Raw genomic sequence first — 26,517 nt, 5'->3', positions numbered from 1 at the left:
CCCATAGCGTTTAGTTTGCGACCTAAACGGGCTGCTGTATCACATGAAAGTTAACACAAGCTCCAAGACTATGGTGCATTCTGAGGAGGAATTTTACAATAAGTAGATTCCTTTTACATTTGAACATGTTCGTGAATGTAGACAAATGAGTGTATCAATATGCCTGGCGCACTTAAAATATTTTTTTCCCCTCAAAACTCGACAGTGCGCCTCATAAACCGGTGTGCCTAATGTAAGAAATAAGTTTGGTTGAGCTTACCCACCTTGAAGCAATTGTATTTGGTGCATGGTGTAATGATAAGTGTGACCAGTAGATGGCAATCAAACATTAGAGATTAATGTAGGCTGCACTATGATGGGTCTCAAACACCAACATTTTAAATGCTCTATTGAAAATACAGAACATTACACACGCTGTACCACTTGAAGGATTGATGGCGCATTAAACATACGAGTAATACAAACGTTTGTATTATGGTGTATGTATAAGGCAAGACATATGTGGGGTTTTCTTTCGCAATATTATGCAAAAGCAATTTCTCTTAAATTCTGGTACCTGCTGATCTATATTTGGGATCTGCGTAAACCCTGAAAAATTGCGTGCATCCGCGCCAATGCCGCAGTTAATAAGCTTTTTCTTTTTCTCTATCTTCTTGTTATGTGACATTCATCCTCCGCTGTTGCCATTTCTAATATAAAGTAGTGTAAAGTTCTTACTTTATATGTGTCAGTAAACTCGCCATGGAAGCGCTAAAAAATACCGGCATAGTGAGTTTACGATATTCACCCAAAGAAATTAAGTTATTAGAGTTCCGGTCCGACGGTTTTTCACGGTGTGGTTGTTTCTGGATGAGGAGATGCTGCTCTGTTATTGATTTAAGTAAAGTTTGAATGTCATTAAAAGAGTTAGCTCCATCTTTTTACACTTCTTCCACTCCCGTCCTTGCACGCTACACCGCAACAACAAAGATTATGGAGAGAAGACACCGTCGAAGGTGAGCCACGTAAATAAGACCGCCCACAAAACGGAGCATCCGGAAGTGACTGTCCGAAAGCGGCTTGAAGATGATCTGTAAAACATACTCAATGCAACATTTTGACCAAAGAACCGCCATTTCATTTTATGTAGACCACAAGCAAGTGATTTCAATTTAGAAAAAAATTATAATAAAATGACTTCTATAATGCACCCTATAATCCGGTGCACCTTAGATATAAAAAAATATAAAAAAATAGACCATTTATAAGCAATGCACCTTATAATCCGGTGTGCCCTATGGTCCGGAAAATATGGTACATTGCTGCAAAATGGGTACGTTGTAGGCATTTGTTTTCATCCGAGTGTTTATAGATTCCTTTTACTGGTTAACACCAGTTTGCTGCCTGAATGGGCTGCTGTATTACATGGAAGTAAACACAGTTAGCATATCGTCAGCATGCGCAGAACCCATAACAGTTATTTTTTTTGTGTCAACACTATCTAAACATGTTAGAATTCACATTTATCCTGATAAAAAAAAAAAAAGTGTCTTTTATGCTGCCTAAACTTGTTGCTGTATCATGTGGAAATAAACAAAATTGACAAATTGTTTGCATGATCAGAACAGGTGTTTTGTTGTAAGACTCAACATTCAAGTTAACATGCACATTTGTCTTTAACAAAAACAGCTAAAGTGTGTGGTTTGCGCCCTAAAAGGGCTGCTGTAGCACACAGTTGTAAACAAAGTAAATACATTATCTTCATAACGTAAACTTTATGTACTCATGACTGATGTGTGTTCTATTTTAAGACTCTTATACAAAACATGTTAATATGTTCCTTTTTCCTCAACAAAAATAACCAAAGCAACAAGTTTTCTGCCTAAACGGGCTACTGTAGCTCGTGAAAGTGAATACAGTTACCCTAAACTAATCTTTGTTCCATAAGAGTGTGTGATCTTATATGTTGTTGGTGTATGGAGGCTAATGTGTGTCTTTATTACGAAAGCTTTTTTTTGACACTGAATTTATTTTTGATTGTTTTGTGTTTTAATTTTGTGAACTGAATTTGTTTTACATCAAATTATGCTGGCAATTTCTTTGGAAAAAAAAGGTCCATCTACACGCACATTCACGGTACAAACATACACATACTGTACGTATACATTCACGGTACAAACATTCATATACACATTCTGTACATTTACAAGTACACTCATGCACATAATCGCGTTTCATCAAACATATATGTGTGAATTGTGAATTATATTTATATAGCGCTTTTCTCCAGTGACTCAAAGCGCTTTACATAGTGAAACCCAATATCTAAGTTACATTTAAACCAGTGTGGGTGGCACTGGGAGCACGTGGGTAAAGTGTCTTGCCCAAGGACACAACGGCAGTGACTAGGATGGCAGAAGCGGGAATCGAACCTGCAACCCTCAAGTTGCTGGCACGGCCACTCTACCAACCGAGCTATACCGCACCAAATTAGGGAATTTCCTGTAATACACAGACGTAGAAGTGATAGGACAAAAACATTAATGCTCATTGTGAGCGCTCGTCAACCCAAGACCAGTACGGTACAAGTGGACTAAAGTGAGAAATGCGGCAAAACACATTTTCAGTGGTTGTAAAATGTCTCTCAGAGGTACACTTCAAGGATGTCGAGGATCATGTGACGACACAACGGGCAATGTTGGTAGATGGCCTGCTGCAGCAGCATGATGTCGGCGCAGCGACGACACAAGCACAGGTGTCTGCACGGCAGCAGCACCACCGTCTTGGTGCGATCTTGACAGATGACGCATTTCTTTTGGTCTTCCTGCTCGTTCAGAAGCGTCAGCAGATTCTCCGACGAAGAGTGACTGAAATGTTTGTTGGCTTTTAAAGGTCTTTCCTTGCTGGAGGTCGTTGGGGCGAGCTGTTCCCGGTGGGGATGGTCCTCCGCTCTTCCGTCAGGTGGATCCCGCCTGATCCCCTCGCCGGGATCGCCGTCGCCTCGCGCTCTACCCGTGTTGTTGTTGTCCCTGTGCAGCTGCATCCTCAGCGCTGTGCCCAGCTGGCTGCTGTAACGAGACAGCCGCTGCCAGATTCTTCTCTCCAGCAGGTGGAGGCAACACAACATCGTGTGCAGGTGTCGCCAGGCGGCACATAACGAACGAGATGCCTTCTGCCACGTTAAAACAAGCACTGCGTGGAGTCTGTGAATAGCCGGGAAAGCGTTGACGTAAGCCACAATTCGCCTTAAGGCCTGCCTGGTGAGTTCTGGGTTAAGGTAGGCGGTGGTTGTCAGAGCAATGCTGATTGCAAGCAAAAGGCCGTAGATGTTCAGTATGAAGATGCTGATGAAAATGTGCACCAGCGACGCCAGGAAGTCCAACACTAGCTTGCATGGCGACCACAGGAACGCCAACGTGCCCACCAAGCTGCTGTGTAGGAAAGTGATGGTGGTGGGCGCCAGCTCCAGTGCCATGTGCAGTGGGCTGGACACCGTCTGCAACACGCAGATCACAACCGAGTAAAGGTTGAGGGTGGCAATGAAAGCATAGTTGACTGCGGTGTTGATCAGGTAGACCAGGAGGCTGAGTGCGATGCCGCACGCCTCCTGCAGCGACAAAAGCCCCCGACACAGGTGCGCCTTGCCGCGGAGCAGCACGTCCATGAGGAGGTAGCCCACCATCTTCAGGCTCTCCAGAAGCCCCTCCAGGGAGAGCATCAAGCTGGCCAGCAGGGTCACTGTGCTGTGGGCTAGGTGGGACGTCGCCTCCGCTGCGGACAGGAAGCCGAAGAGAACCATGTTTCCCAGGTCCAGCAGCGAATGGACAAAAAGTGAAGGCAGGTGGGTCATAAATTTGAACACAGTCAGAAATGTCCGGACTACAGTGTGGACGAGGAGGAAATTGACGTCCAGCATTAAGCAGGCAGCCTCCAAGCATGTTCCTACAGTGGAAATAAGAGCACTTAACAACCCCATGGCAAAGTGCACTCAAGGTGTCCTCGCGGCAAAGTCCATACTCGGTTACATTCCTTCACACCAGCGTCGACTCGTTTCCTCATGTTCTCCTTTCAAATGGAAGATACATCTTTTATTTTGGCCATTTTTCCCGTCAGGAGGTTGAAACTCGGAGCTAATTAACAAGCCTCACGCACTCTGAACCGGATGTTTGCTTTCAAACACGACACAGACTTCCGTTGCATGTACGTGCTTCGACTTTCGTCTTCGCTCACATTTGTGCTCATAATCATCCAGTACATAATTAATTTTACTACTAGTTTCGCAGGAATATTGAATTGGACCATAAAAAGTTATACAATCGCCGAGAAAACACTCACTATCGCTCCTGCCGTTGAAGTGGTCGCCATGTTTGTCGGGACAGTCGACTCAATATATATCAACGTTGTTGCCCCAGGGTAAACTGGGTAACACATGGCACACTGACAAAGCTTAACCCATTGTTACTATAACAATCTACAAGCTTAATAGAGGTTGCCTCTCTCTTCCCCTCCATTTTTCGGTATTACTTTTTTTTTTTATTAATTTTATTTATTTTTTATCTGTAGTTATCATTATGTATACATATTGTTGCATTTGAACAACTGTATTGTTGATAGTAGAGGTAAACTATTGGTATTGTTCATAATCAATAGCACTTTTTCTATCGGTATTTGTATTGCTCCAGTTGTAGTGTAAAAATGCTCATTGTCATTTGTATATTATTTATTTCGCTAACTGCTTCTTCGCTATCACTTTTACGATCATATTTGTAAATATTGTATGTACTGGTGATGTTCTAATGTTGTTCTTGTTTTTGTTGTGTTTGTTGTTGTTGTTTTTGTCTCTGTCTAATCCCCCTCTTATCCCCACAATTCCCCCTCTGTCTTCCTTTTTTTCTCTTTCTATCCCCTCCCCATCTGCACCAAATGATAATATAAATACATGTAATAAAGTCAAATTGAAATAAGGCAACAAGAGACGTATCCTACACTTCTCTTTTGTAAAGTAAATCTGAGCAGCCGATTTTGGCATCTACATTGACTATATGATTTGCCTGAGAAGCTGGACAGGCCAAAAAAATAAATAAATCTATGTATTCAAATTTGGTGTAAAAAAAAATTCTGGGGAATAATTCAGAGTATAACATCCATCTATCCATCCGTTTTCGACCACTTATTCCATTTGAGGTTGTGGGGGGCGCTGGGGCCTATCTCAGTTACAATCGGGCGGAAGGCGGTGTACACCCTGGACAAGTCGCTAGAGTATAATAATTCACTGTAAAAATATTCAGTGTAAAAAAAATCCAGTGTATTAAAAAAAAAGGTGTCAAACTTACTTTGGATAAATTAAGACTAAAGCAGTCGATCCTGACTCAGAACCAGCCAATGAGGTGTCAAGTTTGAAATCACATGACATGAGTCTTGTAAAACAATATTAAAAATAAGCAGTTAACTGGGCGACCTGGGTAAAATAAACACTTCAATGAGGCCCGCTGGATGTTTTCAAACTATAAAAATGATTCCAATGGTTAATCTGCCCTTTTGAGTGACAGAAGAGTTACTACGTATTATGATATGTAGTTAAACTGACTTTGATACAAATTGTGACCAGTTAATTGTGCTGGATAATGATGGTCAGGTAAACGTAACGAAGAAGACACAGTCTACAGTATATATATAGATGTTTGGAAGGAGGAATACATGTTTGAGCGTAAACTCACAAGACAAAGTTTGCTCATCAATAGATGAACCAAACACTACGGTAACCATAGTGTTGTTTCATTCAGAAGAAGGACGGGGCAGAGTAAGCGGGGTTGCGACAAGCCTGAGACCTCGAAGTGATATTACTGTTTACAGAACTTTATTGTAGAACATTCTGCAGAACATTGATATTATATCAATAAGTGGATGTTTTTTATCCTTTTGCCTTTATTTTTCGGCATGTTTAGTGCATATTTGTTTCTTTTGCTCGATTATATAAGATGTAGATCAAGGAGGTGGTCTTTGAAGTAGAAGACCAATGTTCATATATTCTCAATATTCAGTGTTTTATTGTTCATAGTCATTTTTGTAAATCCCATATTATATATTTTTATGTACTGTACATTCTGACTGTCATATAATTCAGTAAAAAAACTAAGGTTCATTTAGTTTTTGAGATGGTCTTTTTAGTTTTTTTCTGAAAAGAAACTCAGAAAGAACGCAAAAATACATCATTTGGGATTTTCAATACTAACTATGAACAATAAAACACTGAATATTGAGAATATAGGAACATTACCTCTCTACTGCAGACCCAAACCTTGATCGACAGTGTTTATGATCAAGCAAGAGAAAAAAAGATGCAACAACGTGGCGAAACACAAAGGCAAAGGGTAAAAATCTTCCAAATATTCAATATAATATCACTGTTATGCAGAACATTGCTGTAGAAATCAAATCTGCCTCCATCGGATAGTCTCCGCTCCGTGAACAAGCCCCGCCCACTCTGCCCCACTCGGTTTGTACGTTGTCCGAATGAAGCAAAGCTTCGTATGTCACTCAAAAGTGCCGATTCTAACCATTTAAATAATTTCTATATCTTGAAAGTATCCAGCATTGAAATGTTAATGATGTTATATTCTGCCAAGGTAGCCAAGTGAACTGCTTTTTTTATGCTGTTTTGAAAGACCCATGTCATGTGACTTTAAACTTGACACCTCATTGGCTGGTTTTGAGACAGGATTGATTGCTTCTGTCTTAATTTACTGTAAGTGAGTCTTGCTTTTTGAAGCAGCACATTTTTTTCACTGAATTTTTATACATTGATTTTTTACGGTGAAATGTGTACACTGAATTTCTCTTACACAAAATTTTTATTCCCAAAAAATGTATACACTGAATTTTTACACGCGGAATTTTTATACACAGACTATTAATACACTAAATGTTTTTACGCTGATTTTTTTGATATTTACATTTAATTGTTATTCTCTAAATTTTTATACACTGAATTTTTACACACTGAATTTGTAAACACTGAATTTTTGCACTCCTCTCTGAGCTGCCACCTTACCGTGGTAGAGGAGTTTGCGTGTCCCAATGATCCTAGGAGCTATGTTGTCCAGGGGCTTCAAGCCCCCTGGTAGGGTCTCCCAAGGCAAACTGGTCCTAGGTGAGGGACCAGACAAAGAGCAGCTCGAAAACCTCTATGAAAAGTAAAAACAAAGGACCCAGATTTCTCTCGCCCGGACGCGGGTCACCGGGGCCCTCCTCTGGAGCCAGGCCCGGAGGTGGGGCACGATGGCGAGCGCCTGGTGGCCGGGCCTGTACCCATGGGGCCCGGCCGGGCACAGCCCGAAGAAGCAACGTGGGTCCCCCCTCCAATGGGCTCACCACCCATAGCAGGGGCCATAGAGGTCGGGTGCAATGTGAGCTGGGCGGCAGCCGAAGGCAGGACACTTGGCGGTCCGATCCTCGGCTACATAAGCTCACTCTTGGGACGTGGAACGTCACCTCACTGGGGGGTAAGGAGCCTGAGCCAGTGCGCGAAGTAGAAAAAATCCGGCTGGATGTAGTCGGACTCACTTCGACGCACAGCAAGGGCTCTGGAACCACTTCTCTTGAAAGGGGCTGGACTCTCTTTCACTCTGGCGTGGCCGGCAGTGAGAGGCGACGGGCTGGGGTGGCAATTCTGGTTGCCCCCCGGCTTAAAGCCTGCACGTTGGAGTTCAACCCAGTGGACGAAAGGGTAGCCTCCCTCCGCCTTCGGGTGGGGGGACGGGTCCTGACTGTTGTTTGCGCTTATGCACCAAACAACAGTTCAGAGTATCCACCCTTTTTGGGTACACTCGAGGGAGTACTGAAGAGTGCTCCCCCGGGTGATTCCCTTGTTCTGCTGGGGGATTTCAACGCTCATGTTGGCAACGACAGTGAAACCTGGAGAGGCGTGATTGGGAAGAATGGCCGCCCGGATCTGAACCCAAGTGGTGTTTTTTTATTGGACTTCTGTGCTCGTCACAGTTTGTCCATAACAAACACCATGTTCAAACATAAGGGTGTCCATATGTGCACTTGGCACCAGAACACCCTAGGCCGCAGTTCCATGATCGACTTTGTAGTTGTGTCATCGGATTTGCGGCCTCATGTTTTGGACACTCGGGTAAAGAGAGGGGCGGAGCTTTCTACCGATCACCACCTGGTGGGGAGTTGGCTGCGATGGTGGGGGAGGATGCCGGACCGACCTGGCAGGCCCAAACGCATTGTGAGGGTTTGCTGGGAACGTCTGGCAGAGTCTCCTGTCAGAGAAAGTTTCAATTCCCACCTCCAGAGGAACTTTGAACATGTCACGAGGGAGGTGCTGGACATTGAGTTCGAGTGGACCGTGTTCCGCACCTCTATTGTCGAAGCGGCTGATCGGAGCTGTGGCCGCAAGGTAGTTGGTGCTTGTCGTGGCGGTAATCCTAGAACCCGCTGGTGGACACCAGCGGTGAGGGATGCCGTCAAGCTGAAGAAGGAGTCCTATCGGGTTCTTTTGGCTCATAGGACTCCAGAGGCAGTGGACGGGTACCGACAGGCCAAGCGGTGTGCAGCTTCAGCGGTCACAGAGGCAAAAACTCGGACATGGGAAGAGTTTGGGGAAGCCATGGAAAATGACTTCCGGATGGCTTCGAAGCGATTCTGGACCACCATCCGCCGCCTCAGGAAGGGGAAGCAGTGCACTGTCAACACCGTGTATGGTGCGGATGGTGTTCTGCTGACCTCAACTGCGGATGTTGTGGATAGGTGGAAGGAATACTTTGGAGACCTCCTTAATCCCACCAACATGTCTTCCTATGAGGAAGCAGTGCCTGAGGAATCTGTGGTGGATTCTCCTATTTCTGGGGCTGAGGTTGCTGAGGTAGTTAAAAAGCTCCTCGGTGGCAAGGCCCCAGGGGTGGATGAGATCCGCCCAGAGTTCCTTAAGGCTCTGGATGCTGTGGGGCTGTCTTGGTTGACAAGACTCTGCAGTATCGCGTGGACATCGGGGGCGGTACCTCTGGATTGGCAGACCGGGGTGGTGGTCCCTCTCTTTAAGAAGGGGAACCGGAGGGTGTGTTCCAACTATCGTGGGATCACACTCCTCAGCCTTCCCGGTAAGGTTTATTCAGGTGTACTGGAGAGGAGGCTACGCCGGATAGTCGAACCTCGGATTCAGGAAGAACAGTGTGGTTTTCGTCCTGGTCGTGGAACTGTGGACCAGCTCTATACTCTCGGCAGGGTTCTTGAGGGTGCATGGGAGTTTGCCCAACCAGTCTACATGTGCTTTGTAGACTTGGAGAAGGCATTCGACTGTGTCCCTCGGGAAGTCCTGTGGGGAGTGCTAAGAGAGTATGGGGTACCGGACTGTCTTATTATGGCAGTCCGATCCCTGTACGATCAGTGTCAGAGCTTGGTCCGCATTGCTGGCAGTAAGTCGGACACGTTTCCAGTGAGGGTTGGACTCCGCCAAGGTTGCCCTTTGTCACCGATTCTGTTCATAACTTTTATGGACAGAATTTTTAGGCGCAGTCAAGGCATTGAGGGGTTCTGGTTTGGTGGCCGCGGGATTGGGTCTCTGCTTTTTGCAGATGATGTGGTCCTGTTGGCTTCATCTGGCCGGGATCTTCAGCTCTCACTGGATCGGTTCGCAGCCGAGTGTGAAGCGGCCGGAATTAGAATCAGCACCTCCAAATCCGAGTCCATGGTTCTCTCCCGGAAAAGGGTGGAGTGCCATCTCCGGGTTGGGGAGGAGACCCTGCCCCAAGTGGAGGAGTTCAAGTACCTAGGAGTCTTGTTCACGAGTGAGGGAAGAGTGGATCGTGAGATCGACAGGCGGATCGGTGCGGCGTCTTCAGTAATGCGGACGTTGTACCGATCTGTTGTGGTGAAGAAGGAGCTGAGCCGGAAGGCAAAGCTCTCAATTTACCGGTCGATCTACGTTCCCATCCTCACCTATGGTCATGAGCTTTGGGTCATGACCGAAAGGATAAGATCACGGGTACAAGCGGCCGAAATGAGTTTCCTCCGCCGTGTGGCGGGTCTCTCCCTTAGAGATAGGGTGAGAAGCTCTGTCATCCGGGAGGGACTCAAAGTAAAGCCACTGCTCCTCCACATCGAGAGGAGCCAGATGAGGTGGTTCGGGCATCTGGTCAGGATGCCACCCGAACGCCTCCCGAGGGAGGTGTTTGGGACACGTCCAACCGGTAGGAGGCCACGGGGAAGACCCAGGACACGTTGGGAAGACTATGTCTCCCGGCTGGCCTGGGAACGCCTCGGGATCCCCCGGGAAGAGCTAGACGAAGTGGCTGGGGAGAGGGAAGTCTGGGCTTCCCTGCTTAGGCTGCTGCCCCCGCGACCCGACCTCGGATAAGCGGAAGAAGATGGATGGATGGATGGATGGATGAATTTTTGCACACTGAATTTTTATACACTAAATGTTTTTACACTGAATTTTTTTAAACACAATTTTTATACACTGATTTATTTTTAAACTAAATTGTTATACACGTCATTTTTTTTTTCAATGAAATAGTCAGCATGATTTGATGTAAAAAAAAAATTAAGTTCACAAGATTCAGACGCAAAAAAAGTTACATAAATTCAGTGTCAAAATAAAAGCTTTCGTAATAAAAATACAAATTAACCTCAATATGGTGGCTTTTACGGGTTATAATGCTTATATTTCTCAATAAGTAAACATAAAACCGCATTTTTGATGCTGACATGGGCTGCCACGGAATTTTTCTTTTAAATATTACAATATGGTACACCATAAAACAAGGACTGGAGGAGAGTGAGCAGAGTTAGAATCTGAGCACTACCAATGTCAGTCAAGTCTGTAAATCCTAAAACTGTTGCTACCTTTTAGTGGCTTGGACTTTATTTAGCTTGTACATTTAAAGGCCTTGGCTTCGGACCTCAGGCTCCATCACCATTTTTTTCTCTGTTCATGCTTAATTGTTTGAAGGATTGCTCCGGAACACACATTCTTCGCTGCTTCCTGTTACTGGACATGTTACTAGACATGTTAGCCACACTCCAGGCCTACCTGAGCAGTGCAGTGGGTGGTGCTTGCTGCTTCAGGGCTGAAGTTGATGATTGATGACTAATATCAATCAATCAATCAATGTTTACTTATATAACCCTAAATCACTAGTCTCTCAAAGGGCTGCACAAACCACAACACAAACCACTATGACATCCTCGGCAGGCCCACATAAGGGCAAGGAAAACTCACACCTAGTGGGACGTCGGCGACAATGATGACTATGAGAACTTTGGAGAGGACGAAAGCAATGGATGTCGAGCGGGTCTAACATGATACTGTGAAAGTTCAATCCATAATGGATCCAACACAGCCGCCAGAGTCCAGTCCAAAGCGGATCCAACACAGCAGCGAGAGTCCCGTTCACAGCGGAGCCAGCTGAAAACCATCCCAAGTGGAGGTGGATCAGCAGCGCAGGGATGTCCCCAGCCGATACACAGGCGAGCGGTCCATCCTGGGTCCCGACTCTTGACGAGCGGTCCATCCTTGGTCCCGACTCTGTACAGCCAGTACGTTATCCATGGCCATCGGATCGGACCGGACCGCCTCCACAAGTAAGAGTGGGACATAGGAGAAAAAGAAAAGAAACGGCAGATCAACTGGTCTAAAAAGGGAGTCTATTTAAAGGCTAGAGTATACAAATGAGTTTTAAGGTGAGACTTAAATGCTTCTACTGAGGTGGCATCTCGAACTGTTACCGGGAGGGCATTCCAGAGTACTGGAGCCCGAAATGAAAACGCTCTACAGCCCCCATACTTTTTTTGGGCTTTGGGAATCACTAATAAGCCGGAGTCCTTTGAACGCAGATTTCTTGCCGGGACATATGGTACAATACAATCGGCAAGATAGGCTGGAGCTAGACCGTGTAGTATTTTATACGTAAGTAGTAAAACCTTAAAGTCACATCTTAAGTGCACAGGAAGCCAGTGCAGGTGAGCCAGTATAGGCGTAATATGATCAAACTTTCTTCTTCTTGTCAAAAGTCTTGCAGCCGCATATTGTACCAACTGTAATCTTTTAATGCTAGACATGGGGAGACCCATAATAGGGGTTGGATTGACCGTATTTCTTTTTGCTAGTAGTAGAAGTAATAGTATATCACCACAAAATGTGTTTTGTGTGTATGTGTGTGAAGTGAAGTGAATTATACTTATATAGCGCTTTTTCCTCAAGTGACTCAAAGCGCTTTACATAGTGAAACCCAATATCTAAGTTACAATTAAACCAGTGTGGGTGGCGCTGGGAGCAGGTGGGTAAAGTGTCTTGCCCAAGGACACAACGGCATTGACTAGGAAGGCGGAAGCGGGGATCGAACCTGCAACCCTCAAGTTGCTGACACGGCCGCTCTACCAACCGAGCTATATTTGCGTGACTGATTGCGAGATAAAGTAAAGGACAGCCACATGACCCTATCTCCCACCTGTTAGGTGCAAGATTCTTCCTGTCATGATCCTATTCACTCTCATGTAGCATCTGTGCTGAAATCTGCAAGTGTATATAAGCTGGAGCGCTAATAAGGTAGCCATGGAGACCAAAGACTTGTTTTACGGCGTCCTATTGAATGTGTAGCCAGCATGTTGCCGTGCAGCACACAGCGGGTGTGTCCTCCAGGTGTCGCTGGCCTTTGCAACACAACAGAGAAAGTAGCGTGATCTGTGTCTACGCTGTCTCAACCTCGGTTGTGAATGTGGCGAATGCTGCACTGGCGGCGGCTAATAGGCAGGGTTTGTGCTCGCAGACGGTGATAATTGGATAATCTGTGCTGAAATCTGTGCTGAAAGGCAAAGTGTAATGATGGCTACTCCACACTTCACCATCCGCTAATGGAAGATCGCCCGTCACTCAGCCTTTGCATCAGCGTGCTTTTTGCGAGGAATATTTTGGCTGTGAGGACACAAATCTGTTAGCTCTTGACATCAGGTGGCCTCAGTCAGTGGAAACATGCTGCGAATAGCAATCAGCAACAGACGGAAATGATTGTCCGCTGCCGTTGTCTCTGCATAGCGGGTCGGTGCTGCTGCTTTTTGCCACAGAGTGAGTAATCTGTTGTGAATGGCTTCTTGCCCCAAATCGCCGAGCATGTTTGACTCTCCTTTATTATTTCAATAAACCGTTTTGTGTCCCAGTCGGTCGCGCCGATTTCCAGTGCTTCCTCCTCTGCTGCTCGTCTTGTCTGGCCTTTCGGTCGCTGGTGACTCCGTCTTCCTCGAGGGCTCATCTTTTGTCTGATCATTCGTCTGGTCGTTCGTCTGGCTGTCTTCACTTCGACTCTCTCCTACTCCTCCTGCCCCAATTGCTCCTCCTTCTCCCCTTTTGTACAGAAGGTGGAGATGCACAGATTGAGAGCAGATGTGTGTGTTACGCACCTGGTTCTGATCGCTGCAGCGTCGCTCCAGGCGCGCCCCGTCTCTCCGTTCCGCTGCATACTCCATCTCCTGGCCGCCATCTTGAATAGGACCACGGTTTGCCCTACCCCGCTGTTGGCCCGTCGGTTCCGTCTGTCTTCATCTGTCAATCCAAGATACTCAGTTTCAGATTGATTTACAATCAATCTTTCTGCAGGAAACAATGCGCATAGAAGAAGTCAAATTATTATAACCGCTGCATGCGCTTAGGTGGTAAGTCTCTTCACAAAAAGAGTCTAGCCACGTTGTACTGAGCAGCCAGGATAGAGAAGAAATATTAGCATCAACGCTCCTCATACTGTATAGGTCTATGTTTATCATCATTTTTTTTTGCTTTGTCAGTCTTGGGTGTGGTATGATATAAAGCTGCTCTTGAAGTGATGACCGTAGCAGGTTAAAGTCGAAAGTTTTTGATTTTAGGTAAATTTCCCTTGAAGATTTTAGTCAGATTCCGAATTAAACAGCTCAGGGAAATTTGTGTAAGGTTGTGTACTGAACTGAAATACAGCATTCCTGCAACAACTAAACTTAAATATACTTGATAACCAATAGTAAACAAGTGCCCTGACAGGGAACTAAGCAGAAAGTGAATGTGTAACAAAACAAGGGAGTCCAACAGGAGCTGTTTTCCTAAAATATCTTTTCACGTAACCGGCGACATGGCACACACTTTCCAAGGATCTTTTTCGTAGCTGTGCTGGAACTTGGATTTCAACCCAGTAAGCATGCGATTGTGTCCTGCGTGCCCAGCTGCATTGTGAATCTTTTGAATTATTAAATTTGTGATGTGAAAGTCTCTTGACAGGATGATGGGCTGTTTACTGTTTTCTGTCATTGCTGCTCTACTCAGCCTTCCACCAACTCGCAGCAGACTGTCTTGCAGCACCGGGTTTATTTTGGGGCTACTGTGTTTTTACATGGTGGCCTTTAAGCAGAGCTCACCCTTTTTTTAAAGATTTTTTTTATTTTCACAGAATCTGATGATTTGAAGCTCTGCCTCATCCAGGTCTTCCACCAAAATGGTCATGTTTTTAAAACATTAATTGATGATTTTTTTTCTGTGGTCTTGGTTGGCTGTACTGAGATATTTGTGTTTGAATTTCAAGAACCACGCAACACTTATGTTTATTGTCGACTATTACGAAAAGTGATTTATTAATTTCTTGGCCTATTTAACAGTTATTGCGTTGACACTTTTGATCTTGGGATCATCTGAGGTCATTTCTGCGTTAGTCGATGGAGTCTTTGGCCAGTACTAGGCTCACTGGTCGAGAAATTGTGTGCCTGAAGTCCAACTTGTGTTTTTTAAGAATTCTTCTGCCTTTTGTGGTCTAGAAGCACAGTTAGATTGTTGTCTGTGTGCAATACGGATTGTTAGTGTTTTTTAGCTTGTATCTATACATATTAGTGAGCAACATCGTAGTACTTATTACCATTTTCTGTTTTTCATTTTGTTTTACTTCTGTTATTGTATGTAAAAACCTGCACTGTAACAACATGATTTCCTCATTGTGGGATGAATAAAAGTCTATCCTATCCTATACTTGAAACTAGGTTTGCTACAAAGGTTCGCAAACGTGTTGTCTCATTCTGAAGATATCTCAGTACAACTGCACCGTCGGTCCAGAAGGTTGACTTTGCAAGATCTATCTGCAGCTTTATTTTCAAGACGCTATCCATCAACTCAAGTCAACTCCATACATATTTGTTAGTGGCCTGAGAGGAGCCACATTCGACTTGCCCATCAAGAAAGCAAAGTGGGTCTTGTGAGCTGTGCTCCGCAACACAGTGTAACTAACTGATCTATATGCGTTTTCAGATGCGTTTGGAAAATAACATACTTATGCTAAGTCCTTATATTCAAATCCTTCGAGCTTGACACATCTCGGGATCGAGAAGTGCACCTAATCTGGAACTCTAGCTAAGGCTTCCTGATATTTTCAGGTAAGGCATACTAAAATCTGCAGACGTCTTTTTGAATGATGTCCTCCATGATATCTTTATATTCCTTCCGATACCAAATAATTGTTGTTAAATTTCTGCTGTAGGTTGAGTGCGTGCTGTTCAGCATTTTTTTAAATCTATTCGGCATGTTGATTTAATCCATCTTCAAAGGCAGACCGATGGTGTAGTGGCCATCAATACGCTTTGTAGATTCCATGACTGTCGGTAAATTGATGATTGTCGCTGGACATCTCCACTTCATCATGCCCCCCCCCCCCGCATTCTGAGAAATCCATACGAAACTGCTGAAGACAAGTGTTCTCTAGGCTAGTCACTAAGATCCTGTTCGCCATGGTCTTAGTTGCTTTTCTCTGATTAATGTGACTGCAGCTTTCTTTTAGAGGTCCAATCACAGTCCAGCCGAGCTTGGTCTTTACGGCGCACCGCCCAATACCGACAATGTTGATGACCTCCTATGGCTGCAAGGCTCAGGAACATTTGTTCCCATGAGCAATTCAATTTCAGCTTGAGTTTGAGGTAGTTTTATTTTTGTAAGATCCTTTTGTTGTGATATGTTTTCTTTTCCAACAGTTATGTTTTCTTGTGTGGAAAATCATTAGACACCAAGTGAGTATTGACCAGTCTTTTTTCATCCATGGTTAGCAGCAGTATGTCTGTCTTTCTTTCGGTCAACTTCAACTTGTTTATTATAGCTGCCGTATAAAATGTGGCCAATCTTCCTGCATCCAAAAAAAGGTTAAGTTTGCAACATTGTATTTCCTTTCATGGCTTTCATTTGAAAGGGAACGATTGATTGAATCTTGTATTAGTAGATTGCACAGTACAGTACATATTCCGTACAATTGACCACCAAATGGTAACACCCAAATAAGTTTTCTACTCGTTTAAATCGGGGTCGACGTTCATCAATTCATGGTTCAAATACATACTATCAGCATAATACAGTCATCACACAAATTAATCATCAGAGTATATACATTGAATTATTTACATTATTTACAATCGATTGATAGTATGAAGTCAGCTTGTACGGCCCCAGTAGCACGTGACGTTTATCATCACCACAGACAAATGCACATATCACTGTATGACCTTCACATATTTCTGTTGCCTTCTCTAGATTAGGAACTGTGTTCTTTTTCTTTATGTGCAGCAATATAGGACGTGTTAAAGAACATAACTGATGGATTTATTTGGCTTGGAAGAGTTTACTCATGTGCTAAAGGCAGCTAAACCAAAGTCCTTTATTTTTTAAGAAACTCCAGTTTTTCCTTATGTGTGAGCCCACGACATGGTAAATGGTAAATGGGTTGTACTTGTATAGCCCTTTTGTGTCTAGCCCGAGGACACAACGGACATGACTAGAATGGTAAAAGGTGGGGATTGAACCAGTAACCCTCAGATTGCTTGCACAGCCACTCTACCAACTTCGCTATGCCGTCCATGTCCCCATGTTCACCACAAGGACATGTCCGCAAGTTCGTCCTGATAATCAGAAAAAATTCTTATGTTTCCACTTTGTTTATGTTAGTATAAAAATTTTCAAGGTTAATAAAGTTCACTTTTCTTTCTTCCCCTCCATTTTAAATGTTTTTTTTTTGTAATTCAAGTAATCATTACAAACAGCACAGGCCAAACATTTGGACAAACTGTCACGAGGTGTTGATGACGAACCCCAAGATGCAGAGATTGCGGCAGGCATTGTGCGGGAAACCATGATTTAATGTCCAAAAGTAAAAATAAAGAAAAAAAAAACACAAACCAGGAACCAGGAACAAACAAACTGGAAGCAGGGAACAAGATCCAGCAAACAGGAACTAGGAACAAAAAGACAACACGCTGCAAACAGCTACAGGTTCAACGGCAAGTAGTAATGACAACAATCCAGCTCTGACTGGAGGAGAAAGCAGGTCTAAATAGTGACTGACTGATTGACACCAGGTGTGGCCAGGTGCCAATCAACCGCAGCTGAGGGGACACAGCATTCAGAGAAACAAGCAGGAAATTAAGACAAAATAAAAGCGCTGACAGGAAACAAAGACAAACGTAGAGGAAAAACTAAAACATAGCCAAACTGTCAGGGAGAAGCCGGACACAAACCTTCTCATTCAATGGTTTTCTTTATTTTCATGACTATTTACAGTGTAGATTGTCACTGAAGGCATCAAAACTATGAATGAACACATGTGAAATTATGTACTTATAAAAAAAAGGTGAAATAACCGAAAACAAGTTTTATATTCTAGTTTCTTCTAAATAGCCACCCTTTGCTCTGAGTATTTTTTCGCACACTCTTGACATTTTCTAAAGGTAGTCACCTAAAATGGTTTTCACTTCACAAGTGTGCTTGAAGCTCATCAAGAGTGGGCAAAGCAGAAATCAGAGCATAGGGTGGCTAATTTGAAGAAACTACAATATAAAACATGTTTTCAGTTATTCCACCTTTTTTGTTAGGTAAATAACTCCACATGTGTTCATTCATAGTTTTAATGCCTTCAGTGACAATCTACAATGTAAATAGTCATGAAAATAAAGTAAATGCATTGAATGAGAAGGTGTGTCCAAACTTTTGGCCTGTACTGTATATGTGTTATTGCATTTGAAACAATTGTATTGTTGATAATAGAGATACTTATTGTTATCATTCATTATCAATAGTGCTATTTGTATTGGTATTTTTATTGCTCCATGTTCATGTCATCACTGTGCTACTAAATATGTACTTCACTAACTGCTTCTTTGCTATCACTTTGTATCATATTTGTACATATTGTATTTGCTTTTCTGTTGTTGTTGTTTTGGTTGTTGTTGTTGTTGTTTTGTGTTTCTGTCTCATCGTCCTCTGTAGTCCCCGTCTTTCTTTTTTTCTCTTTCTATCCCATACTTGCATACCTTGAGACCTCCGATTTCGGGAGGTTGGGGGTGGGGACAGTGGAGGGGCGTGGTTGGGTTTTGGGGGCGTGGTTGGGGGCGTGGTTAAGAGGGGAGTAGTATATCTACAGCTGTTGTGTGCCAGTAATGCACTGCACTTTCTAAAGTAGATGTTATTGTCACAAATGCACGATTGATTGATTGAAATTTTTATTAGTAGATTGCACAGTACAGTACATATTCCGTACAATTGACCACTAAAGGGGTAAAACCGCAATAAGTTTTTCAACTTGTTTAAGTCGGGGTCCACGTTGATCAATTCATGGTACAAATATATACTATCAGCATAATACAGTCACCACAAAAGTCAATCATCATAGTATATACATTGAATTATTTACAATCCGGGGGGTGGGATGAGGAGCTCTGGTTGATATCAGTACTTCAGTCATTAACAATTGCATCAACAGAGAAATGGACATTGAAACAGTGTAGGTCTTACTTAGTAGGATATGTACAGCGAGCAGAGAACATAGTGAGTTCACATAGCAAGTATATACATTAGAAATACATTTGATTATTTACATTAGGTTATTTACAATCCTGGGAGATGGGATGTGAATGGAGGATTAAAGGGTTGAAGTTGCCTGGAGGTGTTGTGGTGCATCATGTACAGTAGATGGCAGTATTGTCCTGTTTAAGAGTGTCACATGCTGTTTACGGCAGACGAACTGCCTTACGGTAGAGTGTTAGACGTAAACGTGACTGTTGTTGTTGTGTGTTGTTATTGCGCTGGGAGGACGTTAATGAAGCTGCCTAACAATAAACCCACATACGAAACCAAGAACTCACCCTCGATCATTCTACAGTTATAACATCATTGGGCAGACACGCTCTCAGACACGTCACTCAGGTCCTCACGGAGCTAGGGGGGGCGTGGCCTCCAGCTCCGCCTGAATTTCAGGAGATTTTCGGGAGAAAATTTGTCCCGGGAGGTTTTCGGGAGAGGAGCTGAATTTCGGGAGTCTCCGGAAAATCCGGAAGGGTTGACAAGTATGTTCTATCCTCTCCTGCTCCGGTCTGACTGCGCCAAACATGAATATAAATCCATGTTTGTCAGATACAAATAATGCAAAAAGAGAAGTATCCCACACTTGTCTTTTGTAAAGTAAATCTGTACAGCAAACATGGGCATCTACATCAACAATATGATTTGACTGAGTAGCTGGACAGCTCCAAAAAAAAAAAAAAAAGCATCATCTTCCATTAGCCTTTCAAGAGCGTTACCGTGACGAGTTAAGTGACCCAGTTTGGTCTTTCTAGAAAATCTGTACACCTTTTCTTTGACACCCTTTTCAGTCATTTTAGGTTTTCATTTTTCCCTAGCTTCTCGTACTCTTCTGACATATCGACAGGTTTCAAAAGTTAAAAAAAAGTTTGCTTCTTACCCTAGCTGCTGGGATGTTCAGTCCCAATAAGCACGGTTACCTTTGACATGCCTCTTTTACATCGTCCTTTTATTGCAATACAGTATCTGTTCCTTTCAGTCTTGTACCTATTCAATTTTCCATCAAGCGAAGTAAAGGAGTTTTTTATGACTACAATTTCCGGTGAAAACCCTTTTAATGTTTTGTCTTAGTAAGAGGAGTCTGTCTGACATGCGTTCCAACAACTGAGTACGCCAGTTGTAGTGCTGTATATTTATTAAAAAAAAAAAAAATACAACAATTTACCAAAGTCCAATAGTCCACATTCCATGTGAAATAAAAACTATCACATGCAACAATGCGGTTCACTAGTCATACACTAAATACGACATACGACATACACATAATATACATAAAGCATGACATATACGGTCAGAAAAGTTGTAAGACTCCCCAATTGTGCCAAACTAACCACATATCTCCACACCTGGTCCACACCTTGGCAATCACACTGCAAAAAGTCAGTGTTCAAAAACAAGAAAAAAAAAATACCAAAATGAGGGGTATTTTACTTGAACTAAGCAAAATTATCTGCAAATAGAACAAGAACATTTCCAAAACAAGTACAATTAGCTAATTTAAATGAACCCAAAAATACCTTAAAATAAGTATATTCTCACTAATAACAACTGCACTTTTCTTAGTCGAAAAAAAGAGACCTTTTTGCTCAATATGTTGAAAAATATTGTTAAATTAAGAAAATGCTAGTGCCATTATTTTGACATAATGATATGTGCTCGGCATGACATTTCTTGAAACCAGCAAACCCACACTAAAACTAATTTATTGTTCTTAATAGAAAGGCAACAAGACAACCACTTGTTACTACAATTCAGTGCTGAAACAATCAGTGTATAAACATTCGCTGCTTCAAAAAGCAAGACTCACTTCCGGTAAATTGAGATTGAAGCAATCAATCCTGTCTCAGAATGAGCCAATGAGGTTTGAAGTCACGTGACACGGGTCTTGCAAAACACCATAAAAAGGCAGTTAATTTGACATAATACAACAACATTAACATTTCAGTGCGGCTGGCAACAAACACGGCGAAACATAAACACCAAGAGTAAAAAAATACTCGATACAATATCACTGTTCTACAGAACTTTGTTGGAGAAGTCTGCCTCCTTCTGACACTCGCTGCTTCTCTAGCAAGCCCCGCCCACTCTGCTCCACTCGTGCCGGGTCGGCATGATGCAGTGCTTCCCTTATGTCTCTCAAAAGTGCAGATTGTAACCATTGGAATCATTTCCATAGTTTGAAAACATCCAGCCGGCCGCATTGAAATGTTAATTATGTTGCATTGTACACAGCTAGCCCAATGAACTACCTTGTTTATGCTGTTTTCAATCAATCGATCAATCAAAGTTCAAATATATAGCCCTAAATCACAAGTGTTTCAAAGGGCTGCACAAGCCACAACGACATCCTCGGCTCAGATCCCACATCAGGGCAAGAAAAAAACTCAACCCAATGGGATTACAATTAGAATCCTTGGAAGGCACCGCAGATGTGGGGACCCCCTTGTGCGACTGGTGCAATAGACGTCGAGTGGATCTAGATCGTAGGTGTCAAACTCTGGCCCGCGGGCCAAATTTGGCCCATTGTATAATTTAATTTGGCCCTTGTTACAAATGTGCGCCACACTGTGAACCCACACCAAACAATAATGACAACCACATTTAGGAAGAACATCCCCACTGTAACACAACATAAACACAACAGACAAATACCCAGAACCCCTTGCAGCACTAACTCTTCCGGGATGCTACAATATACACCCCCCACTACCACCAAACCCCGCCAAGTTAATGTTGATATTTACATCAGAAAGCTGCGAAATAGGAAAGAGGCATTCCATTTTTGGATTTAAATTGTATTTAATATACCATTGATATTTTTAAATTATTATTATTATTATTATTTGAAAATCGATTTTGCATGTCACTATAAAGTTATACAAGCCTTGCTCGTTCAATATTCAATGCAAAACTTGTTTGGGTCCCTATTAAAAGGTTAATTTGTTAAAGCTTGGCCCGCGGCTTTGTTCGGTTTAAAATTTTGGCCCACTCTGTATTTGAGTTTGACACCCCTGATTTAGATCATAGTGTGAAAGTCCAGTCCAGTTTTGCAAGATCCATGTCACGTGACTTCAAACTTGACACCTCAATGGCTGCTTCTGAGACAGGATTGAAGTCTTAATATTACGGAGTTAAGTCTTTGTTTTTGAAGCAGCAAATTTTTGACACAGATGTTTTTACATTTAATTTTTATGCACTAATTTCTTTTCCACTACATTTTTTACGCTGGACTTATTTTTTTTACACTGACTTTTAAAACATCCATCCATCCATCCATCATCTTCCGCTTATCCGAGGTCTGGTCACGGGGGCAACAGCCTAAGCAGGGAAACCCAGACTTCCCTCTCCCCAGCCACTTCGTCTAGCTCTTCCCGGGGGATCCCGAGGCGTTCCCAGGCCAGCCGGGAGACATAGTCTTCCCAACGTGTCCTGGGTCTTCCCCGTGGCCTCCTACCGGTTGGATGTGCCCTAAACACCTCCCTGGGGAGGCGTTCGGGTGGCATCCTGACCAGATGCCCGAACCACCTCATCTGGCTCCTCTCGATGTGGAAGAGCAGCGGCTTTACTTTGAGTCCCTCCCGGATGGCAGAGCTTCTCACCCTATCTCTAAGGGAGAGCCCCGCCACACGGCGGAGGAAACTCATTTCGGCCGCTTGTACCCGTGATCTCATCCTTTCGGTCATGACCCAAAGCTCATGACCATAGGTGAGGATGGGAACGTAGATCGACCGGTAAATTGAGAGCTTTGCCTTCCGGCTCAGCTCCTTCTTCACCACAACGGATCGGTACAACGTCCGCATTACTGAAGACGCCGCACCGATCCGCCTGTCGATCTCACGATCCACTCTTCCCTCACTCGTGAACAAGACTCCTAGGTATTTGAACTCCTCCACTTGGGGCAGGGTCTCCTCCCCAACCCGGAGATGGCATTCTCATTCCGGTCGCTTCACACTCGGCTGCGAACCGATCCAGCGAGAGCTGAAGATCCCGGTCAGATGAAGCCATCAGGACCACATCATCTGCAAAAAGCAGAGACCTAATCCTGCGGTTACCAAACCGGAACCCCTCAACGCCTTGGCTGCGCCTAGAAATTCTTTTAAAACACTAAACTTTTAATCACACACATTAAGCTAACATCCATTCATTTTCTACCACTTATTCCCTTCGGGGTTACGGGGGGCGCTGGTGCCTATCTCAGCTACAATCGGGCGGAAGGCGGCATACACCCTGGACAAGTCACCATCTCATCACAGGGCCAACACAGATAGACAGACAACATTCACACTCACATTCACACACTAGGGACCAATTTAGTGTTGCCAATCAACCTATCCCATTTTTTTCAATTTGATTCAGTCCACAAAATTTAAATGCAAAATATTCAGTTACATAAATTCAATTTCCAAAAAAAAGCTTTCATAATAATGAAACACCACTGGGCAACTCATGTTGGGCTTTTTTAATTGCAGATTTTGAAGGCTGTTGCTGGAGAAACTCCAGTTGTTCCAAGTAGATGTGTGCTTGCTCGTTAAGGACTCATCACAGATAAAAATCGCCTCCACAGATAGAAAAAATAAAAACTGGACACTTGTTTAGTTTTACCCCCTGACGATTGCCGCTGATTTCATCACGACAAACTCCAACATGGCTTGACTCCCATCCAGGCGAACTGCATTGTTTGGGCAAGATGGCAGCCATCCCAAAGACATGGAGGGTGGGGGGGGGGGGTGGCACGGTTTCATCGGCGCAGTGGAGATTTTTGCTCCTTGACTGGCTGGCTTGCTGTAAAAACTATTTTTGGTAGTCGCGAAGCAAAATAGGCTGCTGATTGTTTAAAGTGAAACCACACAGTAGTACACACACACACACACACACACACACGAACACGTTCACCCACTGCGCTCCTGCAGGAGCCAATGCTATTTGCCAGGCTCGCTAATTAAACAAATGAATTTGGCTAGCCTCTGTGATGAGGAGGCAGACTACACAATGCAACCTGCTCCCTTTCTTTACGCACACACACGTTTCAACTTCATCACCATGGTCACATGATCACGTGTGGCAGTTAAACGGGGGCGTGATTGTGATGCTGCAGATGAGCATGATTGTGTTTGTCTTGGTGTGATGAGGTCACGTGATTACTTCCCTTTATTGTTGTCATAACGTTTGGGAATAAGTGCAGTAATGCACACAATGAAGTGAATTTAAATGGTGCAGTCTGTTGAGATGCAATGCGTTGTGGGTACTGCTGAGTGACATTATTGAACCTCTCCCATAAGCAGCGACACTATCGTCGGTTGTTTTGTACCATGTTAAAGTATGGTTTGGGTAGTTTTGGGGCCATGCCGCAAAGACAAAAGTAGTCAAATATATGAAGGAAAAGTGGTATTCTTGAGAGAAAGATGCATCATTGTATGAATATAGTACACTTACGACACAATAGTATTGTCACAACGTTAGTTCTGTAATATAGGCACAATTGTGATTGATTTTGCAAGTCTTCATGCATCAGCAAACATTCCGTCGCTAAGCGCACCTTTTCCAACTATACTGTTGCTTGTCCTGGCCTGCTTAAGAATGGTATAAGTGCCACCTCTCATGCGATAATTGAAGTAGGGATTTATTGTTAAAATGTCTACATTACATGTTTTGACTGTGCCTAAGCTTGCCTTTTCCAACCATGCGAGGCCAGGGAAATGTACCACAATCAAGCTGGTGCAGAGTGCCCTGTAGGTGCCACTTACATGAGCAAATATAAATGGTAAATGGGTTATACTTGTATAGCGCTTTTCTACCTTCAAGGTACTCTTTGACACTATTCCCATTTTCACCCATTCACACACTGATGGCGGCAGCTGCCATGCAAGGTGCTAACCACGACGCATCAGGAGCAAGAGTTAAGTGTATTACCCAAGGACACAACGGACGTGACTAGGATGGCGGAAGCTGGGATTGAACCTGGAACCCTCAAGTTGCTGGTACGGCTGCTCGACCAACCGAGCCACGCCGTTCCCCAAATATGCCATGGCTAGTTAGCTACTCTAGGAATGTCTGGTGTGCTTGAGAATGCTAGTGTTGTCACCTTGCATTTATGGAATTTGGGGTCTTATATTATTATGTTAAGCGTACATTGCATTCCTGTGCATGGACAAAGGTAACTTGACTCTCGCCAGATCCTTGTAGTTCGCTGAGCTCCACACAAGGTTCTGGGATCAAGGGCAATGCAAACTCCTTCCAGATAGCAAAAAATAATGGACCAATCAGGATCGCTGGGCAGGATTTCATAGCTGTGACGTAGCACCGAAGCGACTGTTTTATTCAAACATCAATGGCGGTTTAGCTCGGTTGGTAGAGTGGCCGTGCCAGCAACTTGAGGGTTGCAGGTTCAATTCCCGCTTCTGCCAACCTATTCCCTGCCGTTGTGTCCTTGGGCAAGACACTTTACCCACCTGCTCCCAGTGCCACCCACACTGGTTTGAATGTATCTTAGATATTGGGTTTCACTATGTAAAGCGCTTTGAGTCACTATAGAAAAAGCGCTATATAAATATAATTCACTTCAATTCACTTCACGCAGCGAGGAGTCGTGTGCTGACATTGATTCTGCTATTGTAACTGTTTTGTAGAATCTATTGAATTATTTTAATTAAATAATTGATTCTTTTCACTTTGTCGTTATCCAATCTGTCGGCTGTTGTGTTTTGGATTTCCCAGCGCCGCTCTCATCAGCGTCACGGGTTGATTTCCATGTGAGTGGTTGAAGTAGCACCTCATTCAAGATAACATACAAGTGTTTTATCCAATCACATCACAAGTTATTTTTTTTTTTTACAAGGCCACTCCTTCTGAAATATGTCTCCTATTGAAAAGTCCCAGATTGTTGTGTGGAGCTCAGTGAACTACAAGGATCTGGCGAGAGTCAGGTTAGGACAAAGGCACAGTGCCTACTAAGCCCACCTTTTCCACTCATGTCAAAGCCAGGGACGAGTGCTGTGCTTAAGCAAAAAGCATCCACGCTAGCAAGGTATGAATTATGTGAGTCCCAAAGTCACCAGCCTGGGTGTCACTATAGACAGCGATTTTAAACTTGACAAACAAGTCAATGGCGTTTTAAAATCGTGTTTTTATGACCTTCATCTTTTAGTAAAGGTAAAACTGTTTTTATCTTTTAACCTTTTTGAACAAGTGGTCCATGCTTTTATTTCAAGTTGCCTGGACTACTGCAATGCACTTTATGCTGGCATTAGCCAAAAAGCTCTCTACGGTTGCAGTTAGTCCAGAACGCGGCAGCACGACTTTTAACAGGGGCCAGGAAATGCCAGCATATAACCTTAATTCTTCAGAGTTTGCACTGGCTCCCTGTTCATTTTACAATTGATTTTAAAACATCACTGTTTGTTTTTAAATCTTTACATGGACTGGCACCTCAGTATATCTCGGACCTCATCCAAATTTACACTCCTGCGCGCGCTCTGAGGTCCGAGAGCCAGTTCCATCTCGTGGTGCCCAAGACCAGACTTAAGACCAGGGGAGACAGGGCCTTCTCTGTGGTCGGCCCTAAGCTCTGGAACACTCTGCCTCTCCATGTTCAAACTGCTTCCACAGATGAGTGTTTTAAGTCTCGTCTTAAGACCCACTTTTATTCTTTGGCTTTTAACACTACGTGACTTGTGTGGTCCTCTGTCCTC

General features: G+C 43.6%; 2 protein-coding genes across 7 annotated transcripts in view; one reads left to right on the top strand and one right to left on the bottom strand.

Moving 5' to 3' along the window:
• Window positions 1-26,517, top strand: part of LOC133553186 (MAM domain-containing glycosylphosphatidylinositol anchor protein 2-like) — a 557,311-nt gene that overhangs the window by 328,980 nt on the left and 201,814 nt on the right. The window lies entirely within an intron of this gene.
• Window positions 2,513-4,358, bottom strand: LOC133553187 (E3 ubiquitin-protein ligase RNF26-like). The gene has a single exon (XM_061901112.1). The coding sequence runs from the start codon at window positions 3,953-3,955 to the stop codon at window positions 2,624-2,626; it is 1,332 nt and encodes a 443-aa protein (XP_061757096.1). The 5' UTR covers window positions 3,956-4,358; the 3' UTR covers window positions 2,513-2,623.

Source organism: Nerophis ophidion, linkage group LG05, assembly GCF_033978795.1.
Source record: "Nerophis ophidion isolate RoL-2023_Sa linkage group LG05, RoL_Noph_v1.0, whole genome shotgun sequence".
Taxonomy (NCBI): domain Eukaryota; kingdom Metazoa; phylum Chordata; class Actinopteri; order Syngnathiformes; family Syngnathidae; genus Nerophis; species Nerophis ophidion.
Note: the sequence above shows the minus strand (reverse complement) of the source record. Positions and strands in the feature narration are given on the sequence as shown.